Source organism: Curcuma longa, chromosome 21, assembly GCF_044706935.1.
Source record: "Curcuma longa cultivar G26 ecotype Majalengka, Jawa Barat chromosome 21, ITB_CL_G26_1.1, whole genome shotgun sequence".
Taxonomy (NCBI): domain Eukaryota; kingdom Viridiplantae; phylum Streptophyta; class Magnoliopsida; order Zingiberales; family Zingiberaceae; genus Curcuma; species Curcuma longa.
Window position 1 is genome coordinate 13,188,884 of NC_133881.1, and position 17,465 is coordinate 13,206,348.

The 17,465-nt window shown below is 38.7% G+C and overlaps 2 protein-coding genes and 1 pseudogene across 2 annotated transcripts; all 3 read right to left on the minus strand.

Moving 5' to 3' along the window:
• Positions 1-1,180: 1,180 nt before the first annotated feature.
• LOC141814302 (peroxidase P7-like) lies at positions 1,181-2,806 on the minus strand. The gene is made up of 3 exons (XM_074702238.1): positions 2,535-2,806; positions 2,253-2,444; positions 1,181-1,927 (listed from the first exon to the last, which is right to left on the minus strand). Exons 1-3 carry the CDS (start codon positions 2,751-2,753, stop codon positions 1,367-1,369), a joined length of 972 nt encoding a protein of 323 aa, XP_074558339.1. The 5' UTR covers positions 2,754-2,806; the 3' UTR covers positions 1,181-1,366.
• A 3,248-nt stretch (positions 2,807-6,054) lies between these two features.
• Positions 6,055-7,251, minus strand: LOC141815208 (uncharacterized; annotated as a pseudogene).
• Positions 7,252-11,451: 4,200 nt separating this feature from the next.
• On the minus strand, positions 11,452-13,078 carry LOC141814252 (peroxidase P7-like). Its single transcript, XM_074702189.1, has 3 exons — positions 12,816-13,078; positions 12,534-12,725; positions 11,452-12,192 (listed from the first exon to the last, which is right to left on the minus strand). The coding sequence occupies exons 1-3, from the start codon at positions 13,032-13,034 to the stop codon at positions 11,632-11,634; spliced, it is 972 nt and encodes a 323-aa protein (XP_074558290.1). The 5' UTR covers positions 13,035-13,078; the 3' UTR covers positions 11,452-11,631.
• Between the last annotated feature and the right edge of the window lie 4,387 nt (positions 13,079-17,465).

The following is a 17,465-nucleotide window of genomic DNA, read 5'->3' on the forward strand; positions in this document are numbered from 1 at the left end:
TGGACTCCTAATGCACTAGATGAGATAAATATACAAGGAAGAGTAGAATCGATGAATTGATCGATGAAATTTCCAATCTGAAAGGATTTATTTATACCAAATGAAGAGGTTGAATACCCTTTGGGTGAGAGGATGTGTTCTTTGGGCTGGATCGATCTGGATCGTCCAATCTGGAGGATTGTAACCGTTCACATAACCCATGTTAATCTCATCCATCAGTGGCGGAATCTGGAGGATTGTAACCGTTCACATAACCCATGTTAATCTCATCCATCAGTGGCGGAGCTAGCCCCACTTTAATCTCATCCATCAGTGTCACAACCCTTCAGATCTCTCTTTTTGTCATCGGATCTGGATCTAATGATCCATTCGATCTGATGCTTCAGATCAAGTCTCATCCCAAGCGGTCAGATCGTGACTTTTCGCAATCCAACACTTTAGATTGAATCACATACAATCCATTACACCTCTTTGATCAACGGTTGCCATCCGTTGGCCCAGTCAGCAGTCCAGTTATCTCTCTTAGCCCACGCGGATGCCACATCACATGTGAACCTAACACGTTATCCGAGTGCCACATATGCACTGTAATGTTATCTGGAACATAAATTTAAGCTCCTCACGACGACGCGTACGAAGTGCAAAGTACGCCTACAAAGTGCCCATTGCGCACATGGCGAGTGGCGGGCTCACAGGTGCGTGCACCTGCTCGCCTCTGAAAAGAGAGCACATGATTTTTTTATGTAAACTTCATTAACACAGCATCATTAATAAGGTAACACAGCATCATTAATAAGGAAAGGAAACCCATCAAAAATTTTCAATGTGGGACTATTCCTCGTGCATTTCCTTATATATAATATTAATTAACAATTAATGTTATTTTGAGTTTGACTTTAAACAATTAATTTCTCATTCACCTTTAATCGATTTTGAGCAAATTAATAGTCTAAATCTATTTATGTAAAACGTAGATTTCGATTTTGAAATCAATTACGACTTTCATCAATTGATGGTATTCTGATTTTTCTATAAAATTGTATTAGTCCGTTAAGGCTCCAATATCCAACAAGATCAACCTCCAAAAAGTAGCATTTCATGATTCCTTTTAAAGTTTACTAACCGTTGATTTTCGTATCATCCACTTAAAATGTTGACTTCTTCCATAATATCAACTCAATAAAGTAGTAAAGTGGATCTTCATATAGATAATAAGAGTGACAGTTGCACTGAGAAAGATAATGACATCAATCATTAGGAACTCCGTACTTATTCCTGCATTTGCAATACTAGTTTGACTTAGTTGAGACTCGCTAATTGATTACGTACGTATAGAAGACGCATGCATGGCCTATATATAGCTTATTTAACCGTTGACTTTCCTGCAATTCACACGAATCTCTCCACTTGTTCCAGTGAGTGGGCTGATGTTGCCCATCTTGATCATGGCCGCCGTGAAGTCGCTGGAGAAGGCCGTGTTGTTGTTGCTGTACTGCCGCACCAGCGAGTCCTGCGACCCGTTGTTGAAGAGCTCCTGGTCCGAGTGGAGGAGGCCTTTCTGCGCCACCAGATTCTCGTAGTAGTCGTTGCCGAATGCCACCGGCGTCTGGCGATCCAGCGGGGCCAAGTTGTCATCGCCGCTGCCCGAGGCCGACGGGCAGTTGCGCTGGCGTTGGGTGGCGAAGCCTGAGTCGATGTCGGTGTCGTTGTAGATGTGGTCCCGGAAGGTGACGCAGCGGGCCTGGCCAATGGTGTGCGCGCCGGAGAGCGCCGTCATGTCGCGGGCGTTGAGGCCCTTGTTAGAGTAGGCGGAGATGAGCTGGCTGAGGTTGGAGGCCGGGCTGGGGAGGTCGCTGTTGGCAGTGCTGAAGCTGGCGGTGGTGGCGTCCCGCCGCCCCAGCTGCACCGTCCACGTCGGTCCCCCGAGCTGTTAATTATAAATTGCAATTGGAACATCATGTAATTTACTAAAATTGTCAAAGAAATTCATCTGTTTTGTCGTTCGGTCAAAATTTTACATTTTTGGTATTGTCTAAGGAATGAATGGTTGACTCGACAGGTTTGACTTTTTTTATCATGGAAATGGAAAGAAACAAAACTCCGAAACAGGAATACCGGCGATACTGGAAAAATCTAATTGGGCAAACGAATCCAGTCGAACTGATCGATCCAAAAACAATTTTATAAATATAGTTACTATTTATGCATTATGTGTAGCATGTGTATATATATATATATACATACGAACTGACCAAGACTACGCCGTCTCGGGCAGCAACAGCAAGAATGTCAGCGCACGAGACAGTGGAAGGGCAAGCGGATTCGACGTTCGTTTTGATTGTGTCGATGACGTCGTAGCCACGGACAGAGTTGTTATTTGGGCCGGCGGTCTTCTCTCCGGTGAAATTCGACGTGTCGTCCAACAGAATCGAGCCGTCACAGCCCTAAATACAGAAAGTAGTTCTTTTTTCCATGTAACAAAACACCTTTTTTTTTAAAAGAAAAATACTAATCATTAAATAAATATTGCATACATTGACAAAGCAGTCATGGAAGAAGAGGCGGAGGATGGATGCTCCCATCCTCCTCTCTCTGTTGACGGCCTGCCTCATGGCCGATCGGACGATGCTCTGCAGATTAGGGCACGAGCTGCTATAGAACGTGGAGGAGAGCTGCCCGTTCCCAGTACGCGAAAGCAGAGCGAGGAGACAGATCAGCGCGACGACCACGCAGCCGTTTGAGAACTTGGCCATGGCGCCCTACAAATGCAACGCTAGCTAGTTAGCTAGATGTCTCTTAATTAAGAGGAAGAAGAGCTTGGTGATGCTCTTGAAAAGGCAGTCTGGCGCTCTATATATAGTGCTCCGTGCTCACCATGCCTCTGCATGGTGATGTGCAGTAAATTACGTTGCAAAATTCTAAGGATTCTTGAGTCATGCGTGCAGCTGATTTTTTTACTTGGTTTTTGGAAAAATTGCGTGTAAGGTCATCGATTGGAATCTTCGTTAACTGTCAACATCGGTAGTGGGGAAAGCTGACTTCTTCATTGGTGATGGAGAAAGCTCACTTCTTCTTCATTGGTGATGAACAAAGGCATGCAATAATGAAGATGGTTCATAGTGGACCGGCACATACGAAGGTATTCTAAACATTCCAAGCTCCATCACACGCTTAAAAATTAGTAGTCGGCATTAATAATTCAATGTCGTTTTTAGCATCTAATGGTTGCATATATACTTTTAGTTGACAATGTGATTAGGATCAGATGTGACTTACAGCTAGTTTGGTCCATGCTGATAATTAATAATGTTTTTAATTCTAAAGGATAACCACTAGAATTTTCTTAAGCACTATGCAAAGTTGGAATCCAAAACTTTCGTAATAATTGGGAGTCATAATCTTTGGATAAAGCTACTGTTCATGAAGATTTCCATTCACCCAATCTCGGGTCGGCTTCGGTTGGCGATCATAATCGAAGATTTCTATTCACTCGACTATGAGTCAATGATGATGATGTAAGAGGATTTGAAAATTATTATTATTATTATTGATAATTTTTAAAATTATTTAATATTTAAAATATTTTTAATAATATTTTATCTTTATCTTTTATCAGATAGGATTATTTAGTTGATGTTAGCTTTTTATGATGTTAGAAAGTTATTGATAGATAATATTTTCAACAATGTCATTTATTTTCTCATTTTTTGATATTTTTTGAATTAATAGATTTTAGAAAATTAATTTCGACGTTCGTAGTCAAACTAACAGAATTAATACAGCTGGTACGATAATTATATTGTTATTCCGTCAGACATTAGTTAGTATCAGAGTTCTTAGATCCCATAAATGGTCGTTATGGTCATGATCATGATAGATAGAAAATCTCACATTATAATCGTAGCACCCGAGATAATATATTTTGAAGATCTACAGAGATAAGTTACGGAGTTATCCAAGCGTCTAACAACGCGAGATCTTGAAGATCGTGAGGTACGTGGTCGAAATCGTGACAGACAAGTTCCAACTGAGGAAGTTTCATACTGTGATCATAATACCCGAGATCTTAAAAGGTCGTAAGTTCTTTTATTTTAATTTGAATAAAAATTTTCTTAAGAAAGATATGAACGATAAGATTGACATAGTTGATGATCCAATTTATGACAATGATGAAGTGGATGATGTTGTCGATGAAGTTGGTGCCTGACATGTTGTAAATTTTGAAAACTGAGAATTCCCTCGATGAAATTGGCATCACAATACAACCCTAGAGCCAACAAGCAAGCTATGCAATTGTAGAACCACTATTTTTGCCCAATAGAGGAAAGCAATCCAATCTAACAGTTGTAATAGTAGGATCTCACTAAAAAATAATCATATTTAGCGATCGAAATTTTGGTCACTAATCAATTGTTAAACTCGCGTTAACGATCGAACAACAATCAAAAAAAAAATCACAAAAAAAATTCATTGTAATTGGATTTAGCGACCAATTTTGAATTCGGTCACTAATTAGTAACTGAATTTGAAATCGATTATTAAAATTAGCGATTGAATTCAAAATCGATTATTAAAATTAGCGATGGAATTTGACTTCGATCGCTAATTTTAATGACCGAATTCAAATTGGTAGTTAAAATTAGCGACCAAATATAAATTCGATCGTTAAAATTAACGATAGAATTCAAATTCGATTGTTAATGTTAGTGAAATCCATGATAGTCATCGTTAAATTTAGTGACCAAATTTGAACTCGGTCGTTAATGTTAGCGACCACCATGGATTTCGATCGCTAATATTAACGACCGAATTTGAATTCGATCGCTAATTTTAGCGATCGAAGTCGAATTTGATCGATAACTACGTCATTAATATTTTAAAAATTTCACCAACATCTCTTTATTTTTTATATTATATTTACATACCATTCATATCAAAACTCTATCACAAACAATCCATATTTACAATCCACATTCAAAATACATATCACAAACTTATCATACACAATCAATATATAAATGATATAAAGAAAAAAAGTTCTTATCGAAAGACTTAAACTTTTCATACATAAAATTAAATTGTGGCAGGAATAGTCATTGAAATACAAAGATCAAATAGAAAATAACAATGTTGTTTTCTTCATACTCAACTCTAGCAAAATAAACCAATGATAAACAACAACCACAACAACTTCACAGATAAGCAACTACATGAAACTGCACCTTGTCATCCCCTTAGTTGAAGCATGGTTAATTGAGGTTTGAGGAGATTGAGGTGTCTCATCTTTTGTTATTTTGTCTTCGAACACTTGAGGATTGTCGAATGACGGATCATCGATCATATGTTCAGTTGCTTCTTTACTGCAAGACTCGAGATGGAACTTAGGGCCTGTATGACCATTCTCATGCATCTGATGAATTTGCATTTGAAAGAGGAGCATCATCCAAAGTTGGATGTTGTCTCTCTTTCAGTGTCTAAAATTAGCATCCTTAAAGGATCGACCATCTAGAATTGATGATTAAGAATGTGATTGTTTGTTGTGCCCTTCTGTATAATGAAAATCAAGTTTCATGGCGAACTTGAATTCTCATAAAATTGTCACTCTTTGGTCCGGAAAATTTAGAAAAGTCAGGAAGATACTATACAATGAAAATTTAAGGCCAAATTTGTATGATTATGACTTTGTATGTAGAGTGAAAATAATCTCTATTGTTGGTGTCCTATTGTCTTTGTTAATCAAACAACCATCTGTTAACTAACTTGTGCCACATCAATCAAACAAACAACATCAAGACATAAGTTTCAATACTTAAACTATGCTCATGTTGATACTTTAATGTGTTGATAAAATTACAGCAATTGGGTTCATAACTCATCAGTAAAGAATTTCAAAATGTAACATGAGAATGAAAATTAGACAGACATCATGATGCAGATATTACAGGTCACAAAGAAAATTAATTGCTTAAATCATAATAGCAGAGAAAAACAAAATAACAACAACAATAATGATAATCTGACAAGGGAACTGAGGTAGAGCAATTTGCACTTTGATTATCCAAAGATGCTTCTAATCTCTACACGTTGCTCCGGTGTCAACCTAGAATGAAACTTCACATCGAACTTGATGATCAACTTCCCCTTCTTGCCAGGCTCTCGTGCAATGGGCATTCCTTCATTTTCAATCACCAATTCATAGTTAGGCTTGATTACATCAGTCATGTCAATCACTAAATTACGCCCATCAAGGGTTACCAGGTTTATTGTAGTCCCTGCTAGTGCATCGACCAGTGAGATCTTTTGATGAACAACAAGATCGTTGCCCTCCCTCTTGTAAACTTCATGAGGCTTCTCGTCGATGATAAAGACTAGGTCTGCAGGAATTTGGTTTAGTTCTTCATTCAATTCCCTTTCTCTGAAAATGTTACTTTTGTACCTTTTCTCCACCCGGGCGTGACTTCGATTGTCAATATTTCATGTTCTGCTACTGTTTGCCTATTTGCATGAATAGGAAAAGGAAAGGACTAGAAAACTGAATGAGGAGAAGATCTATCAAAATGTCATTATGGATCAACAGGCTGTAAAGAGTATCATTGCGATATATGTTGCATGTATTCGGTATACCAATGCGATCAAATTGAAAGCATATTTCAAGTATACAAGTGGAAGAAAATTGACATATAAATACACTCTACACTATATATGGTAGAAATATTGGTAATAGATTTGCATCCAAATGATTTTTGATCTAGCTACATGTATATGGTGCTCTCCAGTTCTAGCAAAATGTGGCATCTGAGAACCTCACCCTGAAGCACTAGGTTTGAGCATTTTATAGAGGGGGCACTGGCCAAGAATAAACAAGAGCATTTGGTGAGGTGATGGGATCGATTTCTTAAACCACCAGCTAGCATTAATATCACTGGTTACCAAACAAGTTCTCATGCACAATAAGTACACATTTTAGAGATGTCTAGTAAATTATGTCAAACATTAGACGCATGGGCATCATTGTGTAGAGCTTCTCCAATATTAGGCATGCTATCAGACATCCATTTGATCAGATTGCTTTCTTGATCTACATTGTGTGAATCTAGACAGTAATATTCTATCGAACTATTCAGTTAATGCCAAGTTGTAAAAGAGGGGGAAAGTTTTCTACCCATTAGGAGTTCTGACTTCTCTAGAGATCTTCATCTTCCTCTTTGTAGCAGTATAGAGTTCCTCAAGGTTTGCAGCAAAAACTATCATCAATTACCTGAATCATGTTTGGAGCAAAAACTGTGGCAATGTTGCTTGCATTCATCTTGTTTATTTGTTCTTCCTGAACAACGTCGACCATCAAATTGATAGCCCAATCCAATAGAGCAGCCTCTGCATGTCTAGCAGCAAACTCACAAGTCAGGCACAATCTTCCTCAATTTATACAAAATTTACGTCCCCCATTTCAAATTTTCTACTTGTAATTAGAATTTCTATGTAAACTACAGAGGAATGATAGATTAAACCACAATAGTATGTCAAAGTCTCTACGTATATGAAATCAATATAACAATAAAGGAAGGAGTGGATGTAATATAAAACCTTTACAAACGTGTGCTGGGAGCCAAGATGGAAGTAGTTGCAGTCTCAAGCATGGCAAGCGCATAACTAAAAACAGAGTGATGTAAATCTACAGGATTAAAATAGATGCTTACATTACATATCTGATCAAATAAAAACTAAAACTCAAGTTCAATGTGTTCCTTGGATTGTCACGATTACAGGTTAAAACTAAAGAAGTAAAATATAAATGTAGATATTAATCCATGAGGCTCGTTGATGGTAATCCTTTTTCTAGTAGAGCATCTAAAAGATTGTTGTAGTAGCTTATTCCTTCCTGATTAGGTCCTCCGATTTCACCTACGAACAGTGAAGCCTTAGTGTTCATGGACAAAATTTATTGACAAAAACAAACGTCATATATAAATAGTTTATCTATCGACAATTAAAAGTTACACAGTGGGCTCACTTTAAGTAGTACCAATTATTATTTTTAATGAACCATAAGTATAAAAATAAAATTAAAAATTAACATATCTCAATATATCTATTTATTAGGAGCATTTGGGTCTTGAGTCTCTTGTGAATCAAAACGATGCGACGTGGGAAAAGCAAAAGAGGACTTATGCCTGAATAACGATCAAAAAATTCTCGCATTTAATGATCGATTGTCATCCTAACCTGATTATCCATCGATCGCTCTGACTGCTCTACAGCTGTCCCGACCCGATCATCGATGTGTTAAGACCTTATGAGCTAGAACGGGGGTTGAATAGCTCAACTCGCTTTGACTTGATTTATGACAATGGAAATTTCTTGTGAACCAGCCATACTACGAACACAACGCTAACTCCAATAATTTTACTTGGTATCAATCTCCTTGAGGCGACTAATCCAAGGATCCACTCTCAGCTCATCACTTTTACTAAATGTTCTCTTTCTAAGATAAATCCCGAAGGTGGAGAAACCCTCTTATAGTAGGATTACAATATTTTGCAAGAACAATTAGAAAACACAAAGAAGAAGAAAAGAAGTTTTATAATGATCTTGATAGATTTGATTTTTCTTCTTTTAGGGATTGCTCTAAGTTGTGTAGTTGAATACCAGATGAATTCTTTAGCACATCAACAAGAAAACTTGGAGCAAGATGACATGAATAGTGCCCATAAACGGCTAACTCTCACCATTTAAACATATTCAACTTTTTTTGGGACCAGTTGATTGATTTTTCATACCAGTCAACTGATTTAATCAACGACTAATAATGACTTCTGAACCTTCTGAAATGGTATCTAGTTTTATCGAATTTTAAATGTCAGTCTATTAATTTTATGCATCAGTCGACTGTTATGGATAATCGAATCATCAGTTGAATTGATTTTTTTCTGTTTGCATCCGAAATATAATCAGTCAATTGATGTGAAGAATCAGTCAAATCAATTCTATTATGTTTGCTTCCGGAATAGACTTGATTGACTGATGTGAATAATTAGTCGAATCGATTCTATTCTGTTTGCTTCCGAAACAGACTCAGTCGACTGATATAGAGTATCAGTCGAATCAATTTTATTCTGTTTGCTTCTGAAACAAACTCAGTTGATTGATATGGAGAATCAGTTGAATCAATTCTATTATGTTTACTTCTAAAACAGAATTAGTTGACTGAAGTTACTTATCAATCAAATCAATCTTCAAATCAATTCGACTGACATGGGTATTAGTCGACTGGTATTTAGAATCAAACCTAAAAATTCAATATCAATCGATTGATTAATACCTTCCAGTCGACTAGCTAATATATTATTATCAATCAATTGATGGAAGGTTTTACTGAATTCGTTTAAATTACCTTCCGCGCATCTAATCCGTGATGCGCTCGATCTTTCTTCTCTTGCAAAGAGTCTGGTCATCGACCTTCTTGGACTTCATTTGCCTCATATCCAACCTTTTGACCTGTAAAGACTTTCTCTTGTCAAAAGTTCACTTCTCGACTTTCTTGAACTTTCCTTTACGATGTATTTTTTTACCTGTAAGGACTTTCCTGCACGCTTGATGCACAAGTGAGATTTTTAATACTTTGCTTTAAACTTTACTGATGTCAACCATCAAAACTATAACTCATGGGCACAATTGCATCAACATGATGGACTGGTCGGACTGAAGGAAAATAATGAAAATTTATGATATTAATTAAGAAAGAAAATAAAAGACGAATGATATGAAAAAATGATAAATGATGTTATTGCCTCTTTAATACTATTTTTCATGCATGTCTATTGTATCTCCACTTTGCACTTTATGTTCACTTTCTTTTTCCCTTGACCTCTAGATTCACAGACTTGAGGCGAATTTCGAGGTTTGATCAATAAAGTCAAACTATTATTCAGAGATATTCATCGATAGTTATGGAGACGATTTCTACAAAGTCCATTAAGTTTGTTTTATTTGCATAGTTGGCTACTTATACATTTTGTTATTTTAGCATTGTTCATTTCATTATCTACACGAGATCAGTTGTCAAGTCATGTCATGATATATTTGAGTCGCAGGTTTTGAAGTCGAACATTATATGCATCATTGAATAAAGTATTGTATATTTATGTTCGTACAGCTTGTATATCGTTGTTGGATATTATTTATGAATTTTTGATGTAGGAATGAATATTAATCTGAGCAAAGAGACTAACTTCCATAAAAGGATGGATTTTTAAGATCGAACAAACCCATCGTATTCATATATATATATATATCCCACCCACGTCCACTGCTGCCGCGATTTCATCGCCGTTCGGCCATCTCCAGCCGTCGGACCGGGCCCGATCGACGCGCCACTCGTCGACGCGTCGATCAGCGTCGGTCCTGCGGCCGGAGATGGCCGGACGGCGGTGAATTTGGTCGGAATCCGAGACCACAGTGATTGGCGTGGATTCCGACCAAATCGCTGTCGGAATCCGACCAAATTCCGGTCGGAGATCGGTCGGGGAAGGACCAGCGACGTCACTATGGTCTCGGATTTCGACCAAATTCGCCGCCGTCCGACCATCTCCAGCCACCGGACCGACGCCGATCGATGCGTCGACGAGTGGCGCGTCGATCGGGCCCGGTCCGACGGCCGGAGGTGGCTAGACGGTGAAACGGGAGCGGCGGCAGTGGGCATGGGTCGAGTGGTGCTCACGGGTCGCGGATGGGGATGTCGCGCAGTATATCATTTTTCTCTCTCTCTCTATATATATATATATAGCCTCACCTTATCATTGAGGGAATTGTTGTATTATTGTAGTTAAAGATCTATCTTGCTAAAAGGAATCAAGATCATCTTGATTAACTATCAAGTTATTTATTTGTGTTATAGGAAAAACTTCCATTAGATACTTGAACATAATTAAATTCTATGAAGACCTGGTCCTCAATAAGATATTGAATGTTGTGGAGGATGAAATTTTGGCCATTGATGATGAATTAGGAAGTCATTGATCGACAGTCTAGATACCGCATGTAAGCTGTAGATAAGGGGTACATGATCAAGTCTTATGTGGAATATACCATCTTATTATATATATATATATAGAGAGAGAGAATAAGATTAGAAGCATAATTAGAGCTTTAATATATAGGCAAATAATATTGACAAGGATAGTTTGCTCCGTGATTGGAGGCAACTTCGTCCTTATCTGTGGAGAGAGTTTTGCGCCTAATCCGATCAGGTGTCCTTTGATCCGATCTGCTCCATCAATAAATTATAGATTAAGATGGGCCGTACTGTTATGATCTAATTATCTTGGATTGTTTATAGAATTAATGATTAAAATTTAGATGAAATGATTAATTTGTGGCTTACAGGATTAACCTTAACCTGTTATCATCCACTGTAAAATGTTGACTTCTTCCATAATATCAACTCAAAAAAGCAGTAAAGTGGATCTTCATATAGATAATAAGAGTGACAGTTGCACTGAGAAAGATAATGACATGAATCATTAGGAACTCCGTACTTATTCTTGCATTTGCAATACTAGTTTGACTTAGTTGAGACTCGCTAATTGATTACGTACGTATAGAAGACGCATGCATGGCCTATATATAGCTTATTTAACCGTTGACTTTCCTGCAATTCACACGAATCTCACCACTAGTTCCAGTGAGTGGGCTGATGTTGCCCATCTTGATCATGGCCGCCGTGAAGTCGCTGGAGAAGGCCGCGTTGTTGTTGCTGTACTGCCGCACCAGCGAGTCCTGCGACCCGTTGTTGAAGAGCTCCTGGTCCGAGTGGAGGAGGCCTCTCCGCACCACCAGATTCTTGTAGTAGTCGTTGTCGAATACCACCGGCGTCTGGAGATCCAGCGGGGCCAAGTTATCGTCGCCGCTGCCCGAGGCCGACGGGCAGTTGCGCTGGCGTTGGGTGGCGAAGGCTGAGTCGATGTCGGTGTCGTTGTAGATGTGGGCCCGGAAGGTGACGCAGCGGGCCTGGCCGATGGTGTGCGAGCCGGAGAGCGCCGTCATGTCGCGGGCGTTGAGGCCCTTGTTAGAGAAGGCGGAGATGAGCTGGCTGAGGCTGGAGGCCGGGCTGGGGAGGTCGCTGTTGGCGGTGCTGAAGCTGGCGGTGGTGGCGTCCCGCCGCCCCAGTTGCACCGTCCACGTCGGTCCCCCGAGCTGTCAATTATAAATTGCAATTGGAACATCATGTAATTAATTTACTAAAATTGCCAAAGAAATTCATCTGCGCTTTTGTTTGCCGTTCGGTCAAAATTTTACATTTTTGGTATTGTCTAAGGAATGAATAGTTGACTCGACAGGTTTGACTTTTTTTTAGCATGGAAATGGAAGGAAACAAAACTCCGAAACAGGAATACCGGCGATACTGGAAAAATCTAATTGGACAAACGAATCCAGTCGAACTGATCGAATCAAACGCAATTTTATAAATATAGTTACTATTTTTATGCATTATGTGTAGTGCATGTGTATTATATATATATAATATAAGAACTGACCAAGACTACGCTGTCTCGGGCAGCAAGAGCAACAATGTCAGCGCACGAGACAACGGAAGGGCAAGCGGATTCGACGTTCGTTTTGATTGTGTCGATGACGTCGTAGCCACGGACAGAGTTGTTATTTGGGCCGGCGGTCTTCTCTCCGGTGAAACTCGACGTGTCGTCCAACAGAATCGAGCCGTCACAGCCCTAAATACAGAAAATAGTTCTTTTTTTTCATGTAACAAAAACACCTTTTTTTTAAAGAAAAATACTAATCATTAAATAAATATTGCATACGTTGACAAAGCAGTCGTGGAAGAAGAGGCGAAGGATGGATGCTCCCATCCTCTTCTCTCTGTTGACGGCCTGCCTCATGGCCGATCGGACGATGCTCTGCAGATTAGGGCACGTGCTGCTGTAGAACGTGGAGGAGAGCTGCCCGTCCGCAGTACGCGAAAGCAGCGCAAGGAAACAGATCAGCGCGACGACCACGCAGCCGTTTGAGAACTTGGCCATGGCTCCCTACAAGTGCAACGCTAGCTAGCTATCTTCTCTTAAGAGGGAAGAAGAGCTCGGTGATGCTCTTGAAACGGCAGTCTGGCGCTCTATATATAGTGCTCCGTGCTCGCCATGCCTCTGCATGGTGCAGTGCATTATACGTTGCAAAATTCTAAGGATTGTTGACACAGGCTTGCAGCTGATTTTTTTACTTGGTTTGTGGAAAAATTGCGTGCAAGGTCATCGATTGGAATCGTCGTTACGAGTCTACATCCGTAGTGGAGAAATCTGACTTCTTCATTGGTGATGAACAACGTGCATGCAATAATGAACATGGTTCATGGTGGGCACGAAAGAAGGTATTCTAAAAATTTCAAGCTCCATCACACGCTTGAAAATTAGTAGTCGGCATTAATAATTCAAGGTCGTTTTTAGCTTCTAATGGTTGCATACTTTTAGTTGACAATGTGATTAGGATCAGATGTGACTTATATAGTTATATAGCTAGCTCTAACAATGTTTTTAATTCTAATTAAAGGATAACAATGTTTTTAATAATTCAATGTCGTTTTTAGCTTCTAATGGTTGCATACTTTTAGTTGACAATGTGATTAGGATCAGATGTGACTTATATATATAGTTATATAGCTAGCTCTAACAATGTTTTTAATTCTAATTAAAGGATAACAATGTTTTTAATAATTCAATGTCGTTTTTAGCTTCTAATGGTTGCATACTTTTAGTTGACAATGTGATTAGGATCAGATGTGACTTATATAGTTATATAGCTAGCTCTAACAATGTTTTTAATTCTAATTAATGGATAACAATGTTTTTAATAATTCAATGTCGTTTTTAGCTTCTAATGGTTGCATACTTTTAGTTGACAATGTGATTAGGATCAGATGTGACTTACAGCTAGGTTGGTCCATGCTTATTAATAATGTTTGTAATTCTAAAGGATAACCACTAGAATTTTCTTAAGCACTATGCAAAGTTGGAATCCAAAACTTTCATAATAATTGGGAGTCATAATCCTTTGGATAAAGCTACGGTACTTGAAGATTGCTGTTCACTCTACCCCAGGCCGGATCCGAATCAGATCTGGCCCAGATCCGTAATCAGGTCAATGGGATCGATTATCCGTTGACCAGATTACACGGGCTTGAATCAAAACCGATTCAGTTCTGATTCAGGCCCCAAATAATTATTGTTCCAGTGGTTCAAATTGTCTGTTCAAATGGTCGATTCTTTTTTTCTTCTCTGTTTTCCCCTTGAATTTCATTTCCATCACCTTTCTTTGGGATTTTTTTCCCATCATGAGCCATTGCAAACCATGAACCATTGTAAATCATTAACTAAATAGTAATCAGTAGTAATTGTAACCATTTTAGACGGTTAAATTAAGAGTTGACATTTTAAGAATTCTCGAACCGAAGGTTTTGAACCGTTAATTCTGAATCGTGGTTGGGTCTACGTTCACACACATGTTGTGAAGAGGAGAATTTTATACACAATATAATATATATTGTTATGTTAGGACCCGTGTGAGTTAGAAGGGAAGTAAATAGCTCGGATTACTTCACCTCGATTTTGTGCTCGTCATTTAAATGGCAAAAAATTTGAATCAAACTTAATTAATGCCACATACACAATACCAAGATTTTACTTGGTTCACTACCTCCCAAGACGACTACTTAAGGTCTAGTCTTAGCAATCTATCACTACTGTTCTTTCTCCTTCTCGAATATTTTTTGGAGATGAAAAAAATCTCTTACAACAGCAAATGAATGTAAACCACTTTACAATTTGAGAAAATTTTACTTTGGATGATTTGTTGTTATTTTGGATTGTCTCTTGATGATAGAAATACAACATCAATTCATCCCTAAATTAAACAAGAACCAATATTCTTGATTTACCTCAAAATCCTCTTTTATAAGATATTGTTCAAGCTGATTTTTGCCTAACAGTCGATTGCTAGCCTTCACCAAAAGATTGCTTCATTGTAATTCGACCATTGACACCTACAGAGCGGCTCTTTCCACACAGTTTAATCACCATCAATTGATTACCGAGACACAACAATTGATTGATAGCCACTAGTCAAATGAACCAATCAATTTGAGAAGCTTATGTTTGTCCGACACAGTCTACCAATCGATTCCTATCACCTAACAATCGATTGGTAACTAAGCAGTTGAATAAACCATTCTGTTTGTTGCTACAGTTATCACACGTACAATCTGACCCGAGCCTGAGTGGGTTGAGGTTGTGGTCGACTGTCAATGCCTGAGCTCGAGTGGATTGGCGTTGTGGCTGACCATCAAAGCCTAAGCTCGAGTAGATTGACGCAGTGGTCGATTGTCATGTCCTAAGCCCGAGTGGATTGTGATTGACTATCGTGTCCCGAGCCTAAGTGGGTTGCAACCAATTACTATGTCCCAAGTCCAAGTGGGTCGTGGACGACTATCGTGTCTCGACTCAGAGTCCAGACCGAGTGCCTACTCGTCTGAACACTAACTCTGAGTCTTGAGCCTGAGTGGGTTCTCGAGTCCAACTCGATCGAACACCAACTCGAGTAGCCTAAGTGGGTTCTTGAGTTCCAACTTGGCGGACGTCGTGCCTGAGCTATCCTAGGGTTTGAGTTTGCTAGGCACGAAGGAGTCAGTACTTAGCATGTCTCTTGGCCGACCAAGCACCCCGAGCATTTTTTCGAGTATCTGAACCTCCTGACCACTCAGAATTTCATGTTTAGGGTTTGCAGTTTGTTTGCCAGTTAATCGCTACTACTTTATGCAACCTATCTTGCCCAACTTGATCTGCTAGAACTTCTATCCATGCCAAGCATCTGGTCTTCTTTGACCTATTTGGACTTCCAATCATCAAGTGCCCAGTCAAGTGTGATCCACTTGAACTTTTCGTTTCGTGTCAATTCTATATTGGACTTCCGATTACTGTGTCCATTCAATCATTATTGACTTGGATTTTTTTTCTCCTGTCAATTCTATGTTAGACTTTTAATCACTAAGTGTCTGATCAATCTTAACCCATTTAGACTTTCTACTTGTCAACTTCTTGTTGGACTTTTAATCACCAAGTGTTTAGTCAATCATATAATTCATTTGAATTTTTTATATCTTGTCAAGTATATGATCAATTTTACATTGAAAATCTTAAATTTTGATTAAGCCCTTGGAGAGCTTTGAGCAGACTTGAAGCTTTTGATGGTAAAACAAAATTTTGTTAATATTTTTGAGTGCCCAAAACTCACTAAAAGATTATATAATTAATAACCACTCCATTAATGGTATAATTCAAAGGCCTCCAATTGACTCAAAAATGCCTCTGGTCTACTAAATGACCAGTTGTTGAAAGCTAATCACCTCCATCCGATCGACTACTCAAGCCTCTAGTTGATCACCTCCATACAATTAATTAGTCAAATATTTCTCGAACAAATCGATCAACTAGACATTATTTTTAGTCAAATGAAGGTGATTGTGATCACCTCCAACTAACTAGTAACTATGTACAATCTCCTGTTACTTGGCTAACAACTCGTCATGAGCCTAGCTAAATAAAGGTCCGAAAATGAGCTAGCTAGTCAATCGGCAATGCCCTAATCAAAGGCTCCACAACTATAGGCCATTATGTAGTTGACTCTTACCTAACAATTAGACATCAATGCATGCACCAAGCTATATATCTAAGTAAGCTAATGTCCTATATATTTTAAATCTTTATAATACACTTAATACATAAATAAAAACACAAATAAAATAATACGGTGAAATTCGATCCAATTGCCATTGGATTTGTTAATCTAGCGTTGGAAAAAAAAACAGTCGAATTTTTGGCCAGCAATCATTCCCCAAATACGCCAAGGCTTCCATTAATTTACAGCCCAGTTCCAACCTTAGTCAACCATTAATCACGCCTAGCTAGATATCGACCTGCACCAGCTAATTATCATTATAATTAAGATTTGTTGTGGCGACAACAAACAATACAGATAAACTTAATTCATTAGCTGGAAGAAGCATCAGTACGTGAGATTGCAAAACTCTGTATAAACTCAATTAGCTAGCTGGAGCAGCAGATACATGCCAAAGTAGTTTTCTACCACCTTGACTAACGCAGCATGCACGTTCTTTGGATGGATGCAGCAAGTGGCTAGCTAGTGATGATGCTGCTGCTGCTGAAGAAGAAGAACAAAAGTCAGCTTGTTTTGTTTTGTGCATGACTGCGAAAGTGATTCATTGTGTTTTCTCTCATCTCCGTAGACTTAAAGCGTACGTAGTCATTGTGTGGAGATAAGCCATGCTAGTGTTCAATCTGTGTGGGCTGGACAAATCGAAGCTGTCCTTGTTTGCCAAATAATTTAATTATTGGTTCAACGATCCGTGGAAAATGTTGGACATGCATTTCGGCGTCTCTTCCAAAAAC